Below are 23,500 nucleotides of genomic sequence, written 5' to 3'. Positions count from 1 at the left end.
CCAAACACAGTTACATTATATTCAGACCTGGGTTTGTCCTGCACTAACAGGTTCAGTGTCTCTATAATCCTTTTCCACGGATAAAATTCTGAGAGTACGGGTCCTTGGTACTTAAATTGGGTTCTTTTAATGGATGGGAAAAAACAAAAATTATGAAAATTCTCCAAAGCCTTCCATAAAAGATTTAGTGTTAGAGGATAACACCATAATTTGTATATCGTCCCGTCTTTTCGTCGCCTGTTGAAGTTGGATCTAATTTTTCTCTGTGAGTCATTCTCTTTCCTGTTACGCACAATAAATAAGCAACTGACGGTTTAATTAGGATTTTTAATAAAGGAATTTTTTTCTGGAAGAGGCAAACAAGCATCTACCATCATGTACTGTTTTCTCGCTGGCCAACCACTTATTTTGTTATTCCACTGTTAGGCTGCACCTGCATCCTCCTGAATGCCTGTTGTTTTCATATACATGGTAATGTGTCTGCTGTGTTGTTTTATACATTGAAGGTGAGGCATATCATTCGCTCCTGCTTTGTCAGCCTGTCAGACAGCTTTCCTATTTTCTAGCGGTGGATAGTGCTTGTCTGACTTGTGCTTTCCAGAGAAGTAATAAAACCTATGAAATATTCCGTTTCTTGTTTCCCGCTCTCCTCTCCGTGCTTTTTTATTATTTCTAAGGACATAAAAAAGATGAGTGTTGCCCACAAGAATAAGACGACAGGCGAAATGAAGAAAACACGTGTTGTGGTTTTGGTGAAGCCATTGAGGATCTTTGCCCTTATAGTGTAGATAGTAAGGGTAATCTTGCACTGTCAGCAGTCTGAGAACGGTGTGCACAAAGTGTAGCTGTGAGGGGTTAGAGGTGGTAAGAATTCATCAGAAAGACACGGGGGAGATGCATATGAAACAGCAGGATTGGGGGTCCGTCCCCAGGAACTTCTGAGCGGCACTTTTATTTCCTACATTCTGGTGAATTTTAATGCACCAGATTGAGCCTTATCTGCATCCTTTTATGGTGAAAATGTTTGATGTCAAAATCAAATAGCTACTTAAATGTTTTTATTAGGGAAGACAAATGCACAGGTTCTAAATATTGAGGGAGACATGTCCCCCTGCAAAATTTCCACTTATTGAGACACCTACAGACAACATTTATTGAAGACTCAGAATGAAAATTAGCAAAGAAGATGGAATAGCCAATAAACTCCCACAGCTGACGGAACAATTATAATATTAGTAGAACTAAATTGTTCCTCTTAACTATTTGACTTGATCCATCCTTCAAGTACAAGTTCAACATTTAGGGAATTTTAATTATTTGTTTTGTTGCAGAGTATTCTATGAGAAGATTGATATCTACATGTATGCTTAAAATGTGAATCTAACCACCAGCAGCTGACTAACTAAACTCAGCACAAAGACAAGATTACTACAAAATCTCATAACCAGCACCTCCAAAACGCAATAATCTACCTGTATGTAGTTTTGATCCATTAAAAAATCGATGTGTAAAAAAACCAAAAAAAAAAAGCCTGTTTTCGTGCAGTCATGTACCAGTACCGGACACCAGTAACTTTATGGAGCATGCTGGTTGCCTGGCAACTGATCCTGATAAAGAAATCTAGTGTTAGTTTGCGTCAGGAAAGCAAATATTATATCTCCAAATAGTATTGTATATCTCCAAAATATTGAGCTTTACCTTTAAATGACAGGGCTAAGAGCTGAAACTAAATACTCTAAAACTGACATGGTACATGAAAACAAGGAGGCCTGTTAAAGCTCAGCTCACAAGTAAGTCAACCTCATGTTTTAGTATGGTGTGATGTGGGCACAAATGGCACTCCCCGTGTGTTTAAAACTAATGCTTCATGAAAACAGTATAAAGGCAGAATGAGAAGGATTTTTCCTAGACTCTAAAAAAAAAAGCATCCTACTCTGTCATTACTTATGACCCACAGTAAGTGTGAGGTGGTATCTGTATCTACAGAAAACCCCCCATCGGCCTGTATTTTCTTTTTTTGCTGTATTTGGAAAGTTTCTGGGCCTCAACTCTTGAGCACTGATGTGTAGCCCCCAGCCAATAACAGGCGCAGACTGTGAGGGTAGGAGTCTATTAAAATCTAGCGACCAGGTGCCATATCATGAGAATCCATCCAAGTTGAGCAAGGGAGGATGGGCCAACTTTGAATGCTGTGTTCACAAAAACCCTACTCATTCAGTTACAAATATATCTACCAATCTTTTATAGTGTAGCACAAACTAGACTTTGCAATCATTTCAGAGCTGTTCCAGGGGTTTGTCTCTGCCAGTTGGTCTCTGTGGTCTCTGCTTCAAAGGTTTTTGGGAGAATGACTATCCATCAGGGATAACTGTTAGTCAAAAAACTGCCAATAATCGAATGCAAATCAGCTACGTTTTTAGGGAAGCATTCCTTTTCATTTCAAAGATCCCACACAACTTTAATCCTTTTGGATGCTAATTTCTGTGATGCATAGTAAGAATTAAAGTCACTATAATACATGATATAATACATGTTCATCCTCTTGAAAAGAAGCTAGATGACACTGAAAATGGATTGACTTCATGTACGTGTTTCACTCGACTTTAGGTTAAGACCCAGTGTGCGTGTGTTAACTATGAACCCACAAAAGTTTCACTACAAGTCCTTCCACCACGTAAAGCTCACCATGCTTCTCTGTTTCTGTTACCTTCTCACACACACACACACACAGACTATATATATATCAGTCTAAATTTAAAGGTCAATGTCACAGAACAGGAAATGCATGAATACAGATGGTCCCCTCTAAACATGAACAGGGTATTTATTTGTTTCTTTAATGCATCTCTCACTTTCCAGCTCATCAGTATGAGTCTTTTTCTGTCTTAAGGGTAAGTGTGCGTCTTTTTCATTACATAAGTTTGACGGAAGAAATAGATGTCTTTGAATGTCACGTCAGTGAATGTCAATGTCATTTGAATGTTCAAAAAAAGTTAAAAATTATTTAATATATTTGAGCTTATGTTTGACATCCATTACTTGAAACGAATTTGTTTAATTTTTCATATTTTTGCATATTTTATTTGTGCAGTGGATCTCTGTTACACTCTACAAGTAAACATGTAAATAAATAATGACTTATTACAAGATTCCCAGCCTTTTCTGACCTATTGGTGTGGTTGTGTTAAGCATATGCATGCATTCACATCTGATTCTTTTTATGCCAGACATTAGTGTGCATGCACCCTGATGTGTATCTGCCCTCTCTGCATTTGCTCTATTAGCAGGGGGCGCAGTAAAGTCTCTGACAGAAGACAACTACAAGACTTATCTCTGTCACACAGCTTCTGGCCGAGCCATCCGACTGCTGGTTTATCTGCTCCGACACACACCCTCTCACTGGGGAAGTGTCACTCCACACCCCCCCTTCCACCTCCTCATTCCTGCTGACTCCCTGCTCACCCTCTCCTCTCTCGCCTCCTCGTCGCCTCACTCCTCTCTGGATGCCAGTAGCTTCTAGTCATGGAGCAGACAACAGTCACACACCAGTAAGTGTTTATTTTGTCCCTACCAGCCCACAGTATTGTCACCAATGAGCACAACGGAATTGCAGCAAATGGCTCACTTATCTTATTCTGCTTTTTGATGCTGCCATGTTTTTGCTCAGTCTTTTTCTTCTTTTATGTCACTGTGACACACAATAACACAAAGTCAACAAGAACATTTCTTGAATGTATTATTGCTGCGTACAAAATGTATTTAGATTTTCCATCACTAAAAATTTGGAGTGATTTTAAGTGTTGCTGAAGGCCTTAATGACTTGGATGCAAGAATACATTCTGTAGCACATACAATGGTAGGATGATGGTAGTGTGATTGTGGTGGCATGCTGCTAAAATGTCATAGGTGGCCGGCTGAGGACAAAACATGCCTCTCTAGGAAAACTAAATAAACCAGATGAATGAAATCAGTCACATTTCTTATTAAACAAAGAGGGAATCTTTCATATTTGTGTCTCTTAATATCAGTTAAGTATCACTTAGAGGATGGCAGTTGACAAGCTGTAATGAATTTATCAACCATCTATATAAAGACAAATAAATGAAAAATCTATTTTCAGACCAAAGTTAACTGTCAACAAAGACTCAGCATCAGCAGTTCAAGAGGAGGAAGTAGAGGGCTTCACCACAGGAAGTGAAGATGACTCGAGGTCGAACGATGTCCCTGCAGTGACAGACCCGATACTCACACAGCCTGGCCTCGGCGTCACCACGACAACCATCACCACCATCACGCAGACGGGAGGAGACTGGAGCACCGGTCTGTTCGACATCTGCGGAGACAAGATTACATGTAACTTGAAAACACTATTCTGTCACACTCAGAACTTTACGGCACTAATTCTTCCCATCATGATTTAAACTTGATGTGTCTGAGCACAAATAAATTACTTCTTATTCTTTGATTAGTCTTGCATCTGACAAAAATATTTTAATTATTCTTTTTGTCCATCATAACGTCAACACACATTGTGCTGGTGTGTGTTTGCAGGTGTTCTCGGGGCACTGGTGCCGTGTTGTTTGGACCTGAGTTTGGCTCACCAGTATGGCGAGTGTCTGTGCATGCCACTACTACCAGGATCTACTTTTGCCATGCGAGTTGGGATCAGGGAGCGATACAAGATACGGGTGAGTGCATGTACTCAAGTGCAAAAACATATTTGTCAATAGCAAGTATAGATTTGTTGTAAGGGTGATGTTGAACCAAGTGGCAACCTCCAGGGATGAAAAATAAAGCCGTTGTCAAAGTTAATTTCCTCAAATGGCCAGTTGAGGCTGGCGTCAGAAGTGAGACAATCTAGATAAAACCCCACGTTAAGATGCCCGACTTTAAAGAAGACAGAAATATTTTTACAGCCTGGTACAAACAATGGTTTGGTCTTTTTTGCTAATTATAACGTCCATGACAAATGGTATGCAGGTGGGGGGATTTTTTTATAACTCACCCCTTTTCGTTTTGTAAAGGCTTAAAGTAGTGCATAATTAAGGGTATAGCAGCTTTAAATGACAGGCCGTCTGCTATGCATCAACTCTGCCCTCTTGTCCAAATAAGATTGTAAATTGAGGCTCCAAAACTCCAAAAGCAAAACTCTCAGATTCAAAAGTTTGCCCAGAGGGATGTTTCCCACAAAGATCCTACAGTTAGAAAATTAATAAAAAATAAATAAAAATTGGCAATGTTTTCCTGACCTTACCCAGAAGTCTATTTCTGATAAAAAGCCCTCTAGGCAAATTTCTTCCAACAACGCTTCAAAACAGAAGTCCACAAACCAATGGGTGATATCACGATGGCAATGTCCATGATTGTCATACAGTCTTTACCTTCAACATACCAACAGTTAGACTTATAAAGCTTGTTTTAAGGCTCCACAGTAAATGGAAACCAATGAATACCAGGGAAAATAGATAATCAGTTTGATAACATTATTTAGCACACTCATTGGTTCACTTTAAGTTGTACAATGTGTTTATGATTTTATGTCTTTTAATACACCTCATGGATCTGGATATATTCCTGCTGCATTGTTGTGTCTGCATGTCTGTGTGTGCCTGCCCGCATATTAATCCACAGGGAAGTGTGTGTGAGGACTGGACCACAGTGTGCTGCTGTTACCCTCTGGCCGTTTGTCAGATGATAAGAGAGATGAAGCGGAGGATGAAGACACAGACCTATCATGTGTCCACTGTCCTCGAATGCTCCTGATGAAACGCTAGACAGTCAGTGAGGCCTGTCCTTTACTATGCAACTGAGACTGGCGAGGACCAACAGAGATCATTGGTGCTATATAAATAGCACAAAGAATCAATACTATAACATTTTAAATGCCCCTGGGGATACCTTGGGCAATGGGTCAAGCCTATCATATCATTCATTGAAGACTGGAAAGGAATAACTTTGATTCATAGCATAACGGCAAAAAGAATACAAGCTGTAAAATCTGAATGAGGGCGTAGGATTACCATATTAGAGATTGATAGATTTTGACTGAAACCTACCTTAAAGTTGCTGTTGGACCTGTTTAGAAAGGGAATTATAAATGAACTGCATACATTATAAGGTGAAAAGCAGGTGGCAAGGCACACGCTTATTTGGTTTCAGTAGCTGTCACTGTCAGCAAACGGCGCTAAACATCTGGCACAACTCTGAGTCACACACCAGAAACTTTTAGAAAACAGACAGCATTTTAAAATTCGAAATACGTTTTTATGCACACAATCAATTCTTTCTTAACCCCCGAAGATGCAATACTCTAATATAACTTTTTTGATCATCTTAATCAGGATACAACCACAGTCAAAGCCATTCAACATAGTTTTATATGTATTGTTGAACATTTTGACTCCTTCAGGCGTGATGGCATCATTGACAGAGTAGTAGTCTAGTAGTCTAGACCTTTTCTGACTTCTTCTAAACAGTCTAAATGGGCCTCTGTGTATTTCCTGTTACAATGTTTCTTAAAGCAATAACTGACAGGAAACAAACATTGGCCAAATCTGTTTTCCCTGGCAACATAATAGCCACTGACAGGTCTATGGAGACATGCACTCAGTTTCATTTTGATGTGAAATATCTGTCTAAAAAATTTCTTTGGCCACATCCGTAAAGGTAAATATTTTTTTTTTTGTCAAAACAAGGAAAATTTAAAAGCTGTCTTTCCAAAAAACAATGTCTCCTGTGCTTTGGATATTCAGCAAAGCTTGCTGACAACAATTCATAACAGCAATTTCTTCAATAGACAAAAATAAAATGAAAGTCATTTGGGTGAACCAGCCCTTTAATTTTGATTCACATTCCAAAGGTCACCAGACGTCATGTTCAGTCCCCCTCAGATACAAAGCGAATATGAAGTGAGGAAACTTTCTAGACCTTGAGGCACAAATTGTGAAATGGGGACATGACTCGACAATTTCTGCAAATCAGACTAATAAATGTCATTTTCAGCGTTACATTTAAATCAAAGCAAAGCCAGAGAAGCACAGAAAAGCTCAGTCAGCTTTGTTTGATTTTAGTCATTTGATTTTCAAAGGCTGTAAGAGTTGTTTTATTTATTTGTGAGCCAATCCGTTCAGTATGCAGAACCACTTGTCTGATTACCCGGCATAGCTCAGATTACAGTCAACAGTTCAAGTACAGTCTGAAGATAATAAAGGCCATTTCCATATTTCTGATATTCCTTCATCCTTCTGTTCTTTAATTTACCTCAGGCATTCAATCTAATTAATAATCCAGCCCTGATTGCTGTGGTTCCCTGAACCCAAAATGCCAACCAGAGAGAACGCATGTGGAAAATGTTATTTCTACACAAAGCGGATTGGGTCCCCAAAGGGCAAATATGTAATTTGCTAACTCTTATGGATGTGGTCCCTAACCTGCAGCAGCTTCAAATGAAATGGGGAAAGAGAGAAAATTGGTTTGGTTTCAAGAGATGTGAACAAAAAAAAAGAATCATATGTTGCATACTGTACAGTATACGACACATTTTCAAGGAGTTAATCTGAGCATGGAAATAAATATGTTGAAATCATTGCAATTCTTCATAAGTGTATATCTTATCTGATTATTTTGTTGTTGGTTTTGAGTTTATCTAAAGTTCCCATCCTTAACGAACAGTGTCCCCCAAGTAAAGATGTATAAAGTGTCAAAATAACAGAACAATGCCTCTTATGAAAAGTTATTTCACATTCAGTGAGGACAAATTATTCCAAATTATAGTCCTTGCAGCATACAATTGAACACTGTGTAGGTGCTATTTTAGGCTGTTAATGCTTCTACCTTTAGTAAGAAAATACCTCTTTGCTTTGCATTATGGGGGATTTCACCCACCAGTCAGCATCCCACTGTGGCCATTTTGAATTCAATTTCTAAACAGAGGACAAAAAAACGGTCCTGGCTGTGTACCCATGTGCATCAAAGAAACAATACCAAGCAAGAAAACATTCTGCAAATCACAAATTCCCACCTGAAAAGGTACTAAAACATAGCATGGTTACACAGATCAGTTAAACTACCCAGCATAAACTACAATAGCTGCCCTCTGATGTTAATGCTTCTGGGTCCTCACTAAGAAAAAAAGCAATGATTTTTTTTCTTCTCCCTTTTTATACTCTTAGGGATATAATAACAACAACTTTTTTCTTTTCTTTTTTTTAATAACAGACCCCATAGTCTTTCCCCATAGTCATAGACTTCTATCAAACAATTGAGCCGGTACTGCATGTTTTTTTTTTTAAATGGAGAGAAAAATATCAGTGCAAACCTTGTCCCAAAATAATGCTTGTAATATAGTAAACCAACATATATAACTGTTAGCATGGAATAGTGTTACCAGCAGTACTATTGTATATGAACCAAACCATAATATATGCATGAGAAGTCATATTTATATATGTATGTGTGTGTGTGTATGACTCTTATTTCGTTTATATTTTTGTATTAAGTTATATAAATCTGTTCTGTAAGACCCCTGAAACTACATGCCAAAACAAATATGCCCATCTTTGAAATTTTTACCACACAGAGCCCTCATGTCCACAGCGATTTTTCACTCTAATTTCCTGTAGGAGGTGAACTAAAAGGCATCCTTTTTAAAGACACAGTGACATCTAGTGGATTTATTGAGCAGAACATCCCTAAACCGAATTGTAGAGATAGTTCAACCTGGCTGAGTTAAGTTTAACAAATTTTCCAGTGCGATATAGTGACTCAAATGTGCTCTACCAAAGAGTTTAGGAGAACACTGACGAGTAACAATTGTTGAAAAGTTCTGTTGCTCTCAGTTCTCACTTCAGCGCTTATGTAAAAATACATTCATGTAAGTTTCATGACAGCTTTGACATACTGTAAGTTCTGGTTCGCTGCAGCGGTTATAAGGTTTGGGATATCTTACTTGTGTCTGCGTTTGGCTCCAGTGTTTCCTGAGCAGCCCTGGGTGGATAAATCTTCCTGTAGCTTCGCTGCTGTCTGCCTACTGGGGGTTGTTAGTGAGCGGGATCTGCCTCGAGCAGAGCTGCCTTCAGGCTCTGTGGTAACATCTTTCCCTCCATGTGCAATGACCAAATGTGATTGCTTCAGCATCAATAGCTTTAAATTGGGTCCGTAAATTGGAAATCTATTTGCTTTGCAAATCAAACACACCCTTAAAATGTCTTATATGCTCTTTTAAACTTTATATTTATACAGACTTATTTTTTACTGTTTCTTCCAAAGTAACTGCTACTACAGGAGACATATAACCTCTCCCAAGTCCCCATAAAAGTCTTTTTTTTTCCTGCCTAAGCAATGCATAATACATGAGTTATAATACAGAGTGAGCTTTAAATTTCTACTTTTCAGTAGTCTGTTTATACCATTTTTCTAATATAGGCCAAACTGACTCTTTAAATATGTCACATGCTTGGTTTACTGGCATTTCATGGAACAAAACTAAAAATAATAAATGAATCAACCTTCACATGTGCTCATAGTTGAACCCCAAACCCATTCACACCCCACACACTCACATAGCCTGGCCTTACGTCATCTGCACCAGATACACCTCCACGTCTCAACCATTAGGGGGCAGTGTTGTCCTGGATCCAGACCCCTGTTGTCTGCTTTCTATTCCCACAGCTGCTCAGTCTTAAGTGCTGATCTGGGGTCAGAATTGGGATTTCCACAGCAGTAGTAGAGGTCAAGATTTGGAACAGTGAAGCCCATCCTAAGTCAGCAGTCAGACAGGGACCATAAAACATCGCTGCTGATTTTCTTTCCTGCTGTTTCAGCATGAAGACGACTCTCCCCACAGATGCATCAGGTGTAGAGTACATCTACAACAGCCCCTCAGGGAGCTGTGTTTGTGTGGGTGTGAAAATGTGTGTGATATATGCAGATGTATCCGGAAAGGCTCTTCCCTGTGATTGTGCTCGGTGCAAACTGTTACCGGTATAGAGAAACCACCAGTACACAGATAAAAAAACAAAACACAGCACAGGAGGGGTATAGATCATACCCTCCTGAGCTGTGCACGTGACTGAATCAGAACCAGCTGAAGGTGGAGTGTTTGTGATTTCCCAAACTACACACTGACATTTCTGAAATGGCTTTTTAATGCATTTCACTTCTCTCTTCCTGCATGTATTTCCTCTCTATCGTCTTTTTCATTCTTCCTTCCCTCCATCCCCCATTTCCTCTCAGTAATCTCACGTCTCCTCCCTTCACCTTTCCCTTGCTGCCCTCTTTTTATTCATTTCTCTTCTCCCTGCTTTTGTGCGTGTGTGTTTGTGTGTTTGTGGGGGAAATAAGAGCAGAGGGAAGGAAAGAGAGAGGTGTGCGGAGAGACCTGCTAAGCTGGAGCAGCCGTCCCCCTGGTGATACTTCTATCCAGGACAACAAGCACCACCTGGGGTTTACATAACACACACGTCCTCACACTCTCTCTTTATATCACTTTCTCTCTGATACTCTTTTGTTTTATCCTTGCCCTTCCCATGTCTCCCTCTGTTCTTCGTTCTGTCTTTCTCTCAAAAACATCATCATCATGGAGGGGTTTGGGGGGGGGGGCAGCTGCTGGTTAGCCTGCAGCTAGAAGCCTTGGCAGTTTGTACAGGAGTCTGTGTGCTGTGCTACTGAGCCGAGTCGTATTGTTTTAGGTCGTGTGTTTGTGTGTGATGATGGAAGCTCGGAATTCGTTGGCACCGCTCCGTTCCTCAGACTAAGCAGGCGGTTTTATAGATTTTTCTTCCCCAAGACAGACAGGAGCAGGATTTCATTGTATGAAATGATTTGACTTCAAAAACCACTGTCATACATGGGGATTATAATGCTGGAGATTTGGCTGCTTTTGTAGTTTTTGTTCCTCAGCAGGACTTTATTCGCTCCCTGCTAAAGAATTTATCCTTAAATTCCTTGGATGACAAGAAAAAGGAGGTTCATTTTTCTTTCACGGTATATATGCTGCGTCCTTTGAGGTCATTACAATGTGGCAGTTGCCAGAACTAGAAGAAATGGCAGATGGCTTTATTTTCCTCTAGCATTAAATACAATCAACAAATACGGGCTATGTTTACAATTAAGTCATGAATCATACTAAATTATATGGTTGTATTTTAGATTTTTTTTTTTTTTAACATTAAACCACTTGATGATTAATTCAGTTATAGCAGTAAATTACTTATCAATGTTTTCATTTAAGTATCGGTTACTTGTTCGATTTGGACACCCTCCCCAGAGGTGAAGAATGAATTTGCGCATCATAACTAAATGTTGAAACAGTTTATATATAAAACTGAGCAGGAACACCAAATTTAACTTCAAAGACAAATTTCAATTGGAGGTACAACTTCAAAGGAGATCTGTGAGCTGAAGCAATGTGGGGAAAGAAACACAGGTCAAAGGAGGTCAAATAATTTATTGGGTGTTTTGTAGAATTTTTTTTAACTGCACTGTCTCAAAAACTGGAATATGTGCCAAAGTCAGAGAAAAAGACTGTGAGGACCATAGGTTGTATAAAATAATGGTCATAGATATGGTGACGTCACCCATTGGTGTGGGGACCTCTTTTTTGAAGCCTCAGGTTTGGCTTTTTGACCATTGCCGTCTTGGTTTTTTCAGAGCCAGATGTGGCCAAGTTTGGTGTGGAGATAAAGAGGAGCAAGGGGGGGATCTGACTCTCAAGCCATAAGACAATTTTTTCTCACCTTTAAGCTTGCAGTAGAGGTAGTAACAGTGACAAATTGATGTCTTTTTAAATGGGACAGCCAGCAAGATGGGACGAGAACATGTGTGCAACCCACCCCCAGGAGATTTAAAAACAGCTGATAGCAGTTTGCAGCTAACTCTAAGGAGGAGAACAGCAGCTGAAAATATCCACACATGTTGGAGACAATGAGGTTTAGGAGCTCTGTACCCTCCAAGCAGAGGACAAGGTCAGCTGCCATGTAACAGGGATGATGGCTATTGCCATGCTATGCCATTGTTAAAAAGGCTGTTAACACATATGTTATATGTCAGATTGGATGCAGATGCTGTTGTTTTACACGTCGTGCCTGTAACACCTCCTTTGCTTCAGGTACACCAGCATGCTGTCTAAAATCACACAACAGCAGCATGATGCTGCAGTTGTTTGGCTCATGTAAATCTGCAAAGGCATCATAAAGAAGTGACTTTATAGCAGCGCTTGCGATCTCTGTGTGTTAAAAGGGCTATAGTTTGAGTTAAAGCTTCACAGACAGCCTGTCACCCAAAGTGGCCCCACCCTTAGTTATGCATAAGTTTAAGCCTTGATGATGAAAGTGTAAACGTTGAGTTATTTAAAAAACTCACCCCCATACAGTTTCTTTGAATGGGGAAATCAGCTATTGAGACAAAAAAAAAAAACCATTTATTTTGTATGTACTTATTTCTGCTGCAAAGACAGGCATTTTCACCTGGGGATCAACGGGAATCCTCCTTCTGGAACCAGCCTAAAGTGGCTTTTTACACAATTGCAGTTTTTGGCACTTCTGCATTGGCTTTATCTTTTTTAGATTGCCACTAGATCAGGATATGCAAGTTGAAAATGACCCTCTATGTTTAAAAAGATATTCATCAGGATAATTTGTAAAGCCTATGAAAAAAACCCAACTTGCATTTTTGAAGGTGCTCAAACAGAAATGCCTCTCTGCTGAATGTCAAGAGTGTCACTCAATCTTGTTTGAACACCTCCAAGATGATATATCGGGGTTTTTTTTTTTTTTTGATTTAGTCCTGCCCTCCTGCATAGATTCTATCAATACTCACAGTTGTATCAGGATGCTGCTTTATACACTTCTTGCTTTTCTTGCAGACATGTAATTTTCCACCATTTCTTTGAGCCCCTGTGGAGTTCCAATACAGAACCCCAAATGCTCAGACTACCACAGGCTTTCTGAATCTTGCTTTTGCAAAAAAAAAAAAAAAACTTGCATATTTTGATGTGGGCATGGATTATGAATGGATGGGTCCTTGATTTCTCCCTGCAGGCTTTGGGCACAAATATTGCATGATGTCAGTACGAAGCACTAGTCCTAAACAGCCAACAGAAAACCTGAGGGGACGAACACTCCCTTTGAAGGTGTCATGATGACTTCTTTTTTGTGACAACTTCAAAGTGAATGTTTAGGCCAGAGGGATTTTTTGGCATGTCACTGTGCAATGAGAAATCTTAATAGCAGGCACTTCACACAGAAACTCTTGCTTATAGAGGGCCTCTTGACCCCCGGGCCTCTGCTCTGTGCCTGGTAGAAAGGCACCTCAGAAATCCATCTATGGATGTGAGGGGTGCAAACTTGAATCCATGAGCAATGAAAAACATTAACACGGTCCGATGAGTCATCTGTTTCCCTCTTGACACATTTACATCTTCAGCACACTGTCTGCCAGCAGTGATGTATCTGATTGTTCTGCATAATGGCTAAAGAGCTTCAAACCATTTTAGAAAGCCAGCACTTTTTTACTCTGAGCTGATAATACCCATCTCCCTCCACACACTTACACACAGACACTGCTAAACAATTCAAATATGGTTTTATAAACACCCAAGTGATGCCGTCTGTCCTTCATGCCTCCCCACTCACCAGATTCAAACATAATTCCTATTTCAAATCTAAGAACTAGATTTCTTCCTCCATCATCCCTCAAAGACCATATAAAGACTTATTTGCTCGATGAAGATAGTCAAATATTCCACACACACCAGAATTTTACATAAATCCAAGTGGATTGAAACTGTCCTCAAGTAAAACACAGACACTGTCCTTTATGCATCATATATTTGGGGTTTTCTTACAAATCATTTTGTCTCATGAATGTAATTTCTTCCCCTAAATAACTATTACTTAAGAATTAGTCATGAGCTTTAAATAACTAGTGTGTGTGAGATTTAGTGACATCTAGTGGTGAGGTTGCAGATTGCAACCAAATGAAACTTCTGTGTGCCAAGTGTGTGGGAGAATTACGTGGGCTGGCCTGAAAAGAAGAATGGCCCTATCTAGTGTTTGGTTTGTTTGTTCTCAGTTACTAGAAATAACATGGTAGACTACGTGGACAAGGACTTGCTACGTATATAGATATGAATGTCTCATTCTAAGATAACAAAAACACAGTTATACACTACTGACAAAATACTTCTGATTATTATATTACATTTCTGCCAATAGATGCTGTATATCTTACATACTGGACCTTTAAACTTAACATAATTTAAATTTTGTATAATTGGGTGGTAATTTTTTTTTTAGCATTTGTTTGCCACTCATTAATGCTGTCATTAAACAATCAAAGTAAACTGGTGTCAAATAACAAAACACTATTCTCAAAGAACCTTTTCATGCCATCGAAGGTTAATGTAAAAGAGTGCTGCAGTGTTCTGAAATTGTTACATTTTCATGGCATCATTTTTATTATCCCTTTAAAACCTGAGTAAATTGATGTGATTTCTTTCAAAAACATAGAAGAAAGCAATGAGCAACTTAAGAAGACATGGCCCAAAAAATTGCAAAAAAACCAAGTAAAAAGTTACAAGCATATCACCTGAAAAAAAAATAAAAATAAAAAAGTGAAAACATAAAGGAAATGACCCAAAGTAACATCATTTAAAAATATAATTATAAATGTAAATATAGTTTTCTGGACATTTTTATTTCCCCACTATGCCCCACTTTCGGCATTTTCTTGTCACCTTTTACCAATATCTTGCAATTTGTGGGACATATCTTAGAAGATTGCTAATTGCCTTTCCCCCTGTGTTTTTTAAAAATTAATATGTTCAGGTTTTAAAGGTCTAAATATTTGTGAAAGTCATCTGAAACCAGCACAATAAAAGTGATGTCGATCCAGGCTAGGGTATAATTATAGTCATATTTGATTTATTTTCATTTGCATCAGAAATAGAACCCAGAACACCACCCACCTCAAAAAAAAAAAAAAGAGAAAATTATTCAATATGACTCAACAAATATTTTGTTGCTCCACATAACACAGCACAGAGTGGTGGAAACTGTCATTGCAGACAAGACCTAACAATGTCCCAGGAGATTTACTTCTCATTATCCACTCTATTTACTGCTGGCTGATGTGACATAGGAGGGTAGATGGCATGCAGCTCTGACAGAATGATGCTTCACTTTAAGCTGTCGGGCTTGTATCCTGTAATATCTCTGTACAGTCAGTAAAGTCAGTCTGACAGTCAGACTGTTCGCTGGGAAAGGTCAAATGTGCTGCATTGACTTGGATAAATAAAGGTTTAAAAACAGCTCTGTCGGTCGCCATCTGCTAGATAACACCCGCAGACTGCTTAATGTCATGGAGCATCGTAGCAATTACCCAGATCCCTGCGTGGCATTAGTGGTTGATGTGGGAAAAAAGCATGTGATTGCATATCCTGGCCCTTTCTATATAAAACCTAAGATAAATCAAGATTTGGTCGAAACTTTTTCAGATGGATACAGCTACTGTTCACTGCATCTTAAAGCATGATCACAGTTAATGAACATATATGCCTCAATCTTTTGGTCTAGATAGAAATCAGCAAAAAAAAAAACAAACATAAAATCCCCCTATTTGCGGATGACGATTTAGTTTATATGTCAGAACATCTAAGCTCAGTCCTGTTAGATTGCTTAGCCAAATTAACACTATAACACAAGACTAAGATAAGTTATACAAGTCAAATTATAATACATAAATGAATTGATAAATATCTGCAGATCGTAACAGATGTGCAACCTTGTTCTCTCTCAGATAGAATAAAGAGTAATTGGATGAATATTCTGCCTGTTCTTTCACTAATGCAAACTTATGGAAAGAGTTCCATTGAAAAATACTTGTATGCAGACCATACACATAAAGTGTCCTCTCTATCTTTTGGAGTGAGAAATTTGAATTATCTGATAAAACATTTGGCTGTCAACTACCCAGGGACCCATCACTGGCCATTCTTGAGGCCATCCAGAAGTAGTGATGAGCAAGAAAAAGAGATACTTACTGCTTCTTGCAGCAGCCAAGAAAGCAGTGACACTGAGCTGGCTTTAAAAAGATCCTCCAACCTATGACACGTGGCGGTCAGTAGTTCAAAGACTTGGCACAATGCTGAGGCTGGAAAAATGCACAATTCACAGACCGATGGTCACCTTGGCTAAAAGTGATAGGGGAGGGACTGAGTTGGGCATGCTTGGGAAACTTTCCTGTTCATCAATTTATATTGTAAGTAGCTCTCTGGAGGTGGGTAATAAATGGGCTGAAAAATGGGCCCTATGCAGTATTGTCCATGGGTTCCATAATGGCCCCTTGCCAATTGTTCATATGCATGAATTGCATATGTGTAATGCAAGGGCTATCAAATGGGTATGGGCCCAAATTGAGCATCTTATCAGGGGCCCAGTTGTGTAAACAAGTGGGCAGTTGGCCTAAGGCCATTATGAAACATGTGGACAATCCCATATAGGGCCCATTTTTCAGCCCATATACTTCCCACATGGGCCACACATACAAGTGCTGGCTGGGAAAATGTTGTGTTATGGTTGTTAAAGCATGTTATTTTTGGTGTGTATGTTACTTAATTTTTGTTTGTTATGCCTGTTTGTTGTCGTTGTTTATATTGAATAACTAAGGGTTTTACGAACACACTGTCTCTAGATGGTACAGCCCCATAGATAAAAGTGATGAGTTGATCATTGTAGAGATGAAGATGCGCATGATTTGGGTCTGTGTGCGTGCGTGCGTGTGTGTGTGAATATCGGTGTGGATTAAAGTAGAGGTGAAGGTGGCATGCCAACAGGGAGGAGAGGAACAGGAGGTAAAGGAAATCCTCACAGACTACAAGTTTGGGATTTCATGAATAAAATGAATGTGCTTTTTCAGCTTTGCCTGATGAACATAAAATTCAGGGGAAAAAAGCGGTAAAAATGTAGGCCAGAACACATTCTGTGGTAAGTGGCATGTAACAAATTCGGCGAGCATGTCAGCATAACATCATAAATTTTGCATGTGATTGATTTCCCCGATAAAACAGTAAAAATCTACATTATGAATTCTTATTCTCTTCTGGCTTCATGCCTGCTTACCTACCAGTCTCACAGTGCTTATTTATAATATGTTGTATAGATGTATCTTTGGTTTTTCCATGGGAAACAAACATTTTGATATATAGTCTATATTATATGAGTAACATCAGGATGTAGCCTTAATAAATAATGTTTCTGCCAATCATCTGGGGAAACTCCTACAGGCCATTTTTCAATCTGTCAGTCTTGTCACATTTGTTTTCATGTGCTGCATGTCTTCTATATGTCTTTTCATATATTCCTAATATTATGTGACCTATAAGAGTGTAAACAGTATATGTGTGTGTTTGTAGGGTACCTCATAGCTGACATGACATGGAGGCTTGTTACAGGCTGGCATGTGTTGCATAATGCTTTTATCTCTACGACACATGCGCTTCCACAGTCCATTGATGTAGGTGTTCTTTCATCTGGCACCTCAAACGTGTGTGTGTGTGTGTGTGTGTGTGTGTGTGTGTGTGTGTGTGTGTGTGTGTGTCTGTGTGTGTGTGTCTGTGTGTGCGTGTGTGATTACGACATGTCAAAAGTCTGCAGTGCCTTAGCAAGTGTGGAAAAATGTGTAGGTGTACACTGTGAAGGCAGTTGCAATGGTGCGGAGAGGAAAAGAGAGGAAGTGTGAGAACGAATGATGCAAAGTCTTTGGGATTCATCTTCTCCATCCTCCATCCTTCTCAACACTCCCTCCCTACCCGACTCAATCCTTCCTCCCCTCCCTCACCATGCCAGACTTGTGTGGCAGCTTCAGATGTGGTCCAGCAGACATTTCTCATCGTAACTACAAACATATATGCCACAGAACACTGATGATTAAACTATAAAAGCATCTGACTCTTGCATGCCTGCAGCTGCTGGCATTATAATTATGTCAGGGTAATTTAGAATTCACACTATAATAGCCACCAACACATATGTTAAATCAATTAGTTGCATGTGTGGAAAATGCGTTGAAAATATGAGCGAGTTGTTTTGGTGATGTGTAGTGTTTCTGCAGCACATAACTGGCCAAAATCATTGTCATCCTGTCATTCACATTAAATGTCACTCAGGATTAAAACACCAGTAAACTGCCTACTGTGTAAGGGTATATATATCTAACAGTGAAAGCCTAGTCATAGTCTAAATATTTTGGGGCATCCTTTTTATATTCAAATATTTAGTGATCTGATGGTTTTCCACACTGTCAGTGTTAGAAGTCAGTAAAGAATATTTCTGCATTATATTCCTTTTATAGACTTTCTGGTATGATATTTTTTAAGTAGGTTATATTAGCATCTGTCTTGGTTTTCACATAATTTGTTATTATTATGATTTGTTTTTTAGTGTTGTATTATAAGTGTTTCCTGTTTTACTTTGTTATTTCTCCTCACAGGTTTTATCTCACATAACTTCCTGTCTTTGTGTGTTTTCCACCACACCTGTTCAATGACTAATGCGTTGACAGGAGGAAATTAGGAAGTGTTCCTGAGCCGTCCTCTCAGGAGGAAGGTTGGAGCAGTGAATGGGTCACAAAACACAGGTTTCCCCCACCCCCCAGGACGCTTTCCCAAGTGACTGGTGTTTTGAACTATGTGAGCTTCTTTTTGGAGTCATTTTAGGGTAAGTTCTCACTTTGTTTCTTTTCTTAACCTAACCACAGTAACCATACTTACCTGAACCTAACCTCTGTAACTTTATATTATTTACCTCATTTTCTGTCCTCATTTCAATTTGAATTCAGGGATTTTTTTTGGGGGGGGGGGGGGGGGGGGGGGGTTAAAAAGTCAACATCTGGTAGCCTTAATAGGAACTCTTAAAGCATTTATACATTAACCTTGACATTCAGCTGTGGTGGTTTCTATGTGGCTCACGCCTGTCTGTGTATTTGTGGCGTGATTGTTAGCTGGTGCATGACTTCATTTCAAGCCAATTGTAAAGATCTAATTACATACGACATGCACTTTAAAATGAATGAGGGGAAGTGGAACTAGACATTGGCTATGTTTACATGAACATCATAATCAGATCATGGCCAATAATCAGAGCAAAGCATCATTTCAATGAGGATGTTTACATGGATTGACTGTTCCATTAGTAGTCCTGTATGTTTCCATGCTACCGACTGTGATTAATGGCTGAAGACGCGTCCTGCACGTATTGTTAAAATGTCACAGTCTCTCTACACTAATCAACCGCAAGCCTAGTGTTTCTCCCATGATGCCGCAGTGGTATAACCTTGTGGCTACACTCATGAATATTGAGCTGCTCTTTTCACATTGACATCATAGAACATATACAAAGAGGTGTTTTCAGTTTAAGATAATCACTTGTTAAATGGCAAAGCCCCAGTGGAAGGACATGATGTCAGTTTGTAGCCTTGAGCTTGTTCATAAATAAACAAAATAAGGGACAGACAGAACTACATCTGATATTCCCTTTAATTATTAAGTCGTTTAACAGTCTGAGCATGCTTGTCAATATTTAAGCGGCCCTTTCAACCATTTCTATATATCAACTGCCACTGATTTTTTTCCAAGCAAGTATACACACAAAGGGATGCAACCAGATTCAATGCTGATTTCCGAAGAATTAACCACAAGAACCTCATTTACCTCAAGCTGCATGCTGCCTGTTTTGTGTTTTTCAGATAAAGGTCATATTTGCTTCTTCCATGCAGGCAAATATTGCATGATGTCAGCACGCAGCACTTTTCCTAAATGTCCAACAGGAAACCTGAGGCAGTAAATGGTCCTTTTTAAGGTGTCATGATGGCTTCTTTCTTGTGACATCTTCAAAGTGGATGTTTAGGCCAGAAGGACTTTTTGGCATTTCACTGTGCAATGAGAAATCTTAATATCAGGCACTTCACACTCAGACTCATGCTTATGGGGTACCCTTGACCCTTAGGGCCTCTCCTCTGGGCCTGGTGGGGCCCCTCTGAAATCCATACAGGAATGTGAGAGTTGAAAACATGAGCGATAAAAAACATTTTGGTGGTCTGATGAGTCATCTGTTTGACACATTTACATCTTTGTCAAACTGTGACAGCTGTGATTTATCTGATAGACTAAAGAACGTCAAACCAGTGTGGTTAAAATACCCTTTTTTTATTCTGTGTATCTTCATCTCTGTTCTGTTTGCCTTCAGTGTTGACAGTTAACATTTAAATGGCCCATGCAACCATTGCCTTATATATGCTGAAGTGGGTTTTTCCAATCACATATACACACAGAGTGATGAACTACATCCACTGCTTCTTCAAGGATTTTCCAAGAATTACCATGAGATCAAGCTGTATGCTGCCTCTTCTGTGTTTTTCAGAATAAGGTCCTTGTTTGTTGATTTGAATTTCCTCTGAGACTATAACTGGAACATTAGTCAATCGGCTTCCATGTCCAAAACATTAAAAAAAATTAATTAGCAACAAATAAAGTGCCTATGCATGTTTATGCTTACAGAGAGATGCAGATAGTACATACACACACACACACGCACACACACACACACACACACACACACACACAGAGCACCAAAAAAAATAAGATGGAATGTGCATGGTGCCAAATGCACTAGATTTCAATTGAATAAACAATAGAATAAAACATCAAAACAAGTAGCTCTGTGGAGCTCATTAAGACACACACAGACACACACACACACACACAGGCGTGCGTGCACACACAACGACAGATGGACCACAGCTTAATTCAAAGACTGCCAACAATAAACTGAAAGTCAGAAGCCCCTCTTCTATGACAGGTGTAAGTGTGTGTGTCCGTAAATGTTCCTGACTCTTTTGTCTTTCCAAATCTGAATAGTTTCTGAAGTATCCCGTCTGTCCTCACATTATTATTCTGCTTTATTTTAAAAATATCCTTTCATAATCTTCAGCCTCTAAAGAATCATGTACAGAATTGAACCAGAACAGGATCTTTCAAAGCCAAGGAACTATTTGAGAATGTGTGATTGAAATACATTACACCTGCCTACTGGCTCAAGCTGAAACTGCTTATCTTTGTGAGTTTTCTTCTCACCACCTACATATACTCATAAGCTGATTAATCCTTTAAAATGATAAAATGTGTGTGTGTGTGTGTGTGTGTGTGTGTATGAGAGAGAGAGGGAGAGAGAGAATTATATGCAGAGGGAGAGACCTGAAAGATGAAAGCTAGTTTCCATCATTCAGCATGATAGCAGGATACTGGCCCACACCAGTAAATGGATTACCTTATCACAGACCTTTAGATGAGTGTGTGCGTGCTTGTCACAGTTGTCACTTAGAGATATGACCAGGGAGTTTTCCTTACAGGTTGGTGGCTTACTGCTCTTATTCACCTGTCCGCATCCCTCACTCTTCTCTCTTGCCCTTTCAACCCACATAATTCAACCCACATAACTCAAAATGATCAGAAGTAAGATTCTGAGTGCTTTAAGAAGTAATATGTCTTTCAAAAGTCTAGTTCACTCATTCCTTCAGAAGAAAATAGTTCCAATGGCAAAGACATATTCACATTGCAGAAATTTGCATAGCCCTTCCGGGATGTTGCTACCACAATTAACCCAAATTCAAGCAATTCCTGCAACCTTTTCCAACCGCTGCAACGTTTTCGCCTGCGAGTTCCACAAGTCATAGCATTACCCCACAGAACATCTTCAAAATCACCTCCTTGTTTCTTGTTGTAAAGATGCAAACATCTCACATTTACCAACCAAAATTACTGTTGAAGGCAAGGCAATTACCTGATGTTCTGCTTGAATGCAGGGGTTAACAAACAAAAGTCGTCGATTGACAGTATTTTTCTACCACAAAACACACCTGGAGAAGGGTCGGAGTGTGTGGACAACAGACAGGACAAATTACCAAAGCATTAGCTGCAACATTAGTGTTGTATAAATCACCAACTCAGGACAGCGCAATTTCACTCTCACTCAAAGAAGTTCTACAATTAGTAGAACTTCTTAGATACAAATCAAATAAAGCAACAAATCAAAATACAGCCAGCAAAATCCTGAAACGACTGATTGTAACAGTATCTGTCAATTGGCTCTAAACATAAAGTACATCTAATGTAGATGGGAATGTCATTAGTTTTGCACGTTTAATCAAAAATACAAGTGTTGGACGAATAAAAGTGTTGACCAGAACTTAAGTTCTGAACAAGGCGGTAATAGTTAATCCTTGAGAGAACATGAATGTATGTACCAAATTTTACTGCAGTCCATCCAGTTTTATTGAGACATTTCAGTCAAAACCACAGAAGTGAAGCTCATATGATCAATAGACGATAAGTCAGGATTTCACCATAGTTATTAGGATTGACTCTGTGGGGATCATAAATGTTTGTACAAAATTTTATGCCAATCTGCCCAATAATTTCTCCAAAAGCTCTGGAGAGTCCAGAAGGAGGCAGATAGAGTGGTTAGAAGCCTAATAAAATACTAAGATGGAATTAAGTCCCTGGGAATATAGTTCTACTTTAGTCAACATTCAATCCTTTAATAAAGCTCAGTAGTGCCTATCAGCATCCAGGGACTTGGATTATCTTACATTTTAAAGTGAAGTGACTGATGCTGATGAACATAATTTCTTATCCAGCCCATCAATGTTAAGTTTAAAGTGACCTATTTGTAAATTCTGAGCTGCTTTCTGTTTAATTTTAATGTGCATACTGTATATACACCAGTGAAATGTGGAAACACACTGACAACAAACATCAACACTCCAGCAAGTTTTATGTCTCTCTTTGATGAGAAACTTTCCAGAAATGATTGACTTGTCCTGATTTGACTCACCTCACCAATCTGAAAACATTAAAACAAATACTATGAATACTACAGATAACGTGTAACTACTGAGGCCCTGATCTCCCCTTGTGCGACGTCTAATCAAAACATAGTCTCCAGAGTGTGAACAAGTGTGGGAGACTATAAATAAACCAGAACCAAACTGCCTGTCTTTCTTCAAACACAGCCCAGGCTGGGATCGCGCAAGCGTGTCCAATCTAGAGTGCCTAGGCGATGCAAACATCTTTTGAGGATGACATGTCAGTCAGACGAACAGGAAAACAATGAAGAGCGATGAGGCATGGAGGAGACCGACTGGTTTAGGTGTCATTCAGCGTGCAAAGGACACACACGCTTGTCCACGACACAAATGCACACATGAGTGTATTTGCACTCACTAATGTATTTGCACAAGTGGTATGCATGACCACACACAGAGAAACGGACACAAAGATTCAAACAATTTTTACCTAGTTGGGATACCAGTCTCGTAAATTTGTTGCATACCATTCAGACATGCAAACAGTGCCTGATCTAAAACATTCAGCACCATAGGAAAGCTTTACCTGGTGCCTCCCACTCCCAGTTATTATTATTATTATTGTTCTCATTATTTAGTTTAT

The 23,500-nt window shown here is 39.2% G+C and overlaps 1 protein-coding gene across 2 annotated transcripts; it reads left to right on the top strand.

Annotated features, from left to right (window-relative positions):
- The first annotated feature begins 6 nt into the window (after nt 1-6).
- Nucleotides 7-7,874, top strand: plac8l1 (PLAC8 like 1). Of its 2 annotated transcripts, XM_042498744.1 has the most exons (5): nt 7-2,891; nt 3,345-3,548; nt 4,121-4,353; nt 4,552-4,688; nt 5,632-7,874. In XM_042498744.1, exons 2-5 carry the CDS (start codon nt 3,523-3,525, stop codon nt 5,761-5,763), a joined length of 528 nt encoding a protein of 175 aa, XP_042354678.1. In that variant the 5' UTR covers nt 7-2,891; nt 3,345-3,522; the 3' UTR covers nt 5,764-7,874. The 2 variants fall into 2 exon arrangements, with proteins under 2 accessions (XP_042354678.1, XP_042354677.1); XM_042498743.1 differs by lacking the exon at nt 7-2,891 and having other exon boundaries at nt 3,134-3,548.
- The last annotated feature ends 15,626 nt before the right edge of the window (nt 7,875-23,500 follow it).

Source organism: Plectropomus leopardus, chromosome 13 (assembly GCF_008729295.1).
Source record: "Plectropomus leopardus isolate mb chromosome 13, YSFRI_Pleo_2.0, whole genome shotgun sequence".
In the NCBI taxonomy this organism is placed as follows: domain Eukaryota; kingdom Metazoa; phylum Chordata; class Actinopteri; order Perciformes; family Serranidae; genus Plectropomus; species Plectropomus leopardus.
The sequence above is the reverse complement of the archived record's forward strand: the minus strand, read 5'-3'. Positions and strand labels throughout refer to the sequence as shown.

Bases quoted from the DNA above. Each gene is read 5' to 3' on its own strand.
- plac8l1 (XM_042498744.1), top strand. From the start codon at position 3,523: ATGGAGCAGACAACAGTCACACACCA. The intron at 4,354-4,551 runs GTAACTTGAAAA...GTGTGTTTGCAG, and splicing joins CTGCGGAGACAAGATTACAT to GTGTTCTCGGGGCACTGGTG. The intron at 4,689-5,631 runs GTGAGTGCATGT...ATTAATCCACAG, and splicing joins GGGAGCGATACAAGATACGG to GGAAGTGTGTGTGAGGACTG.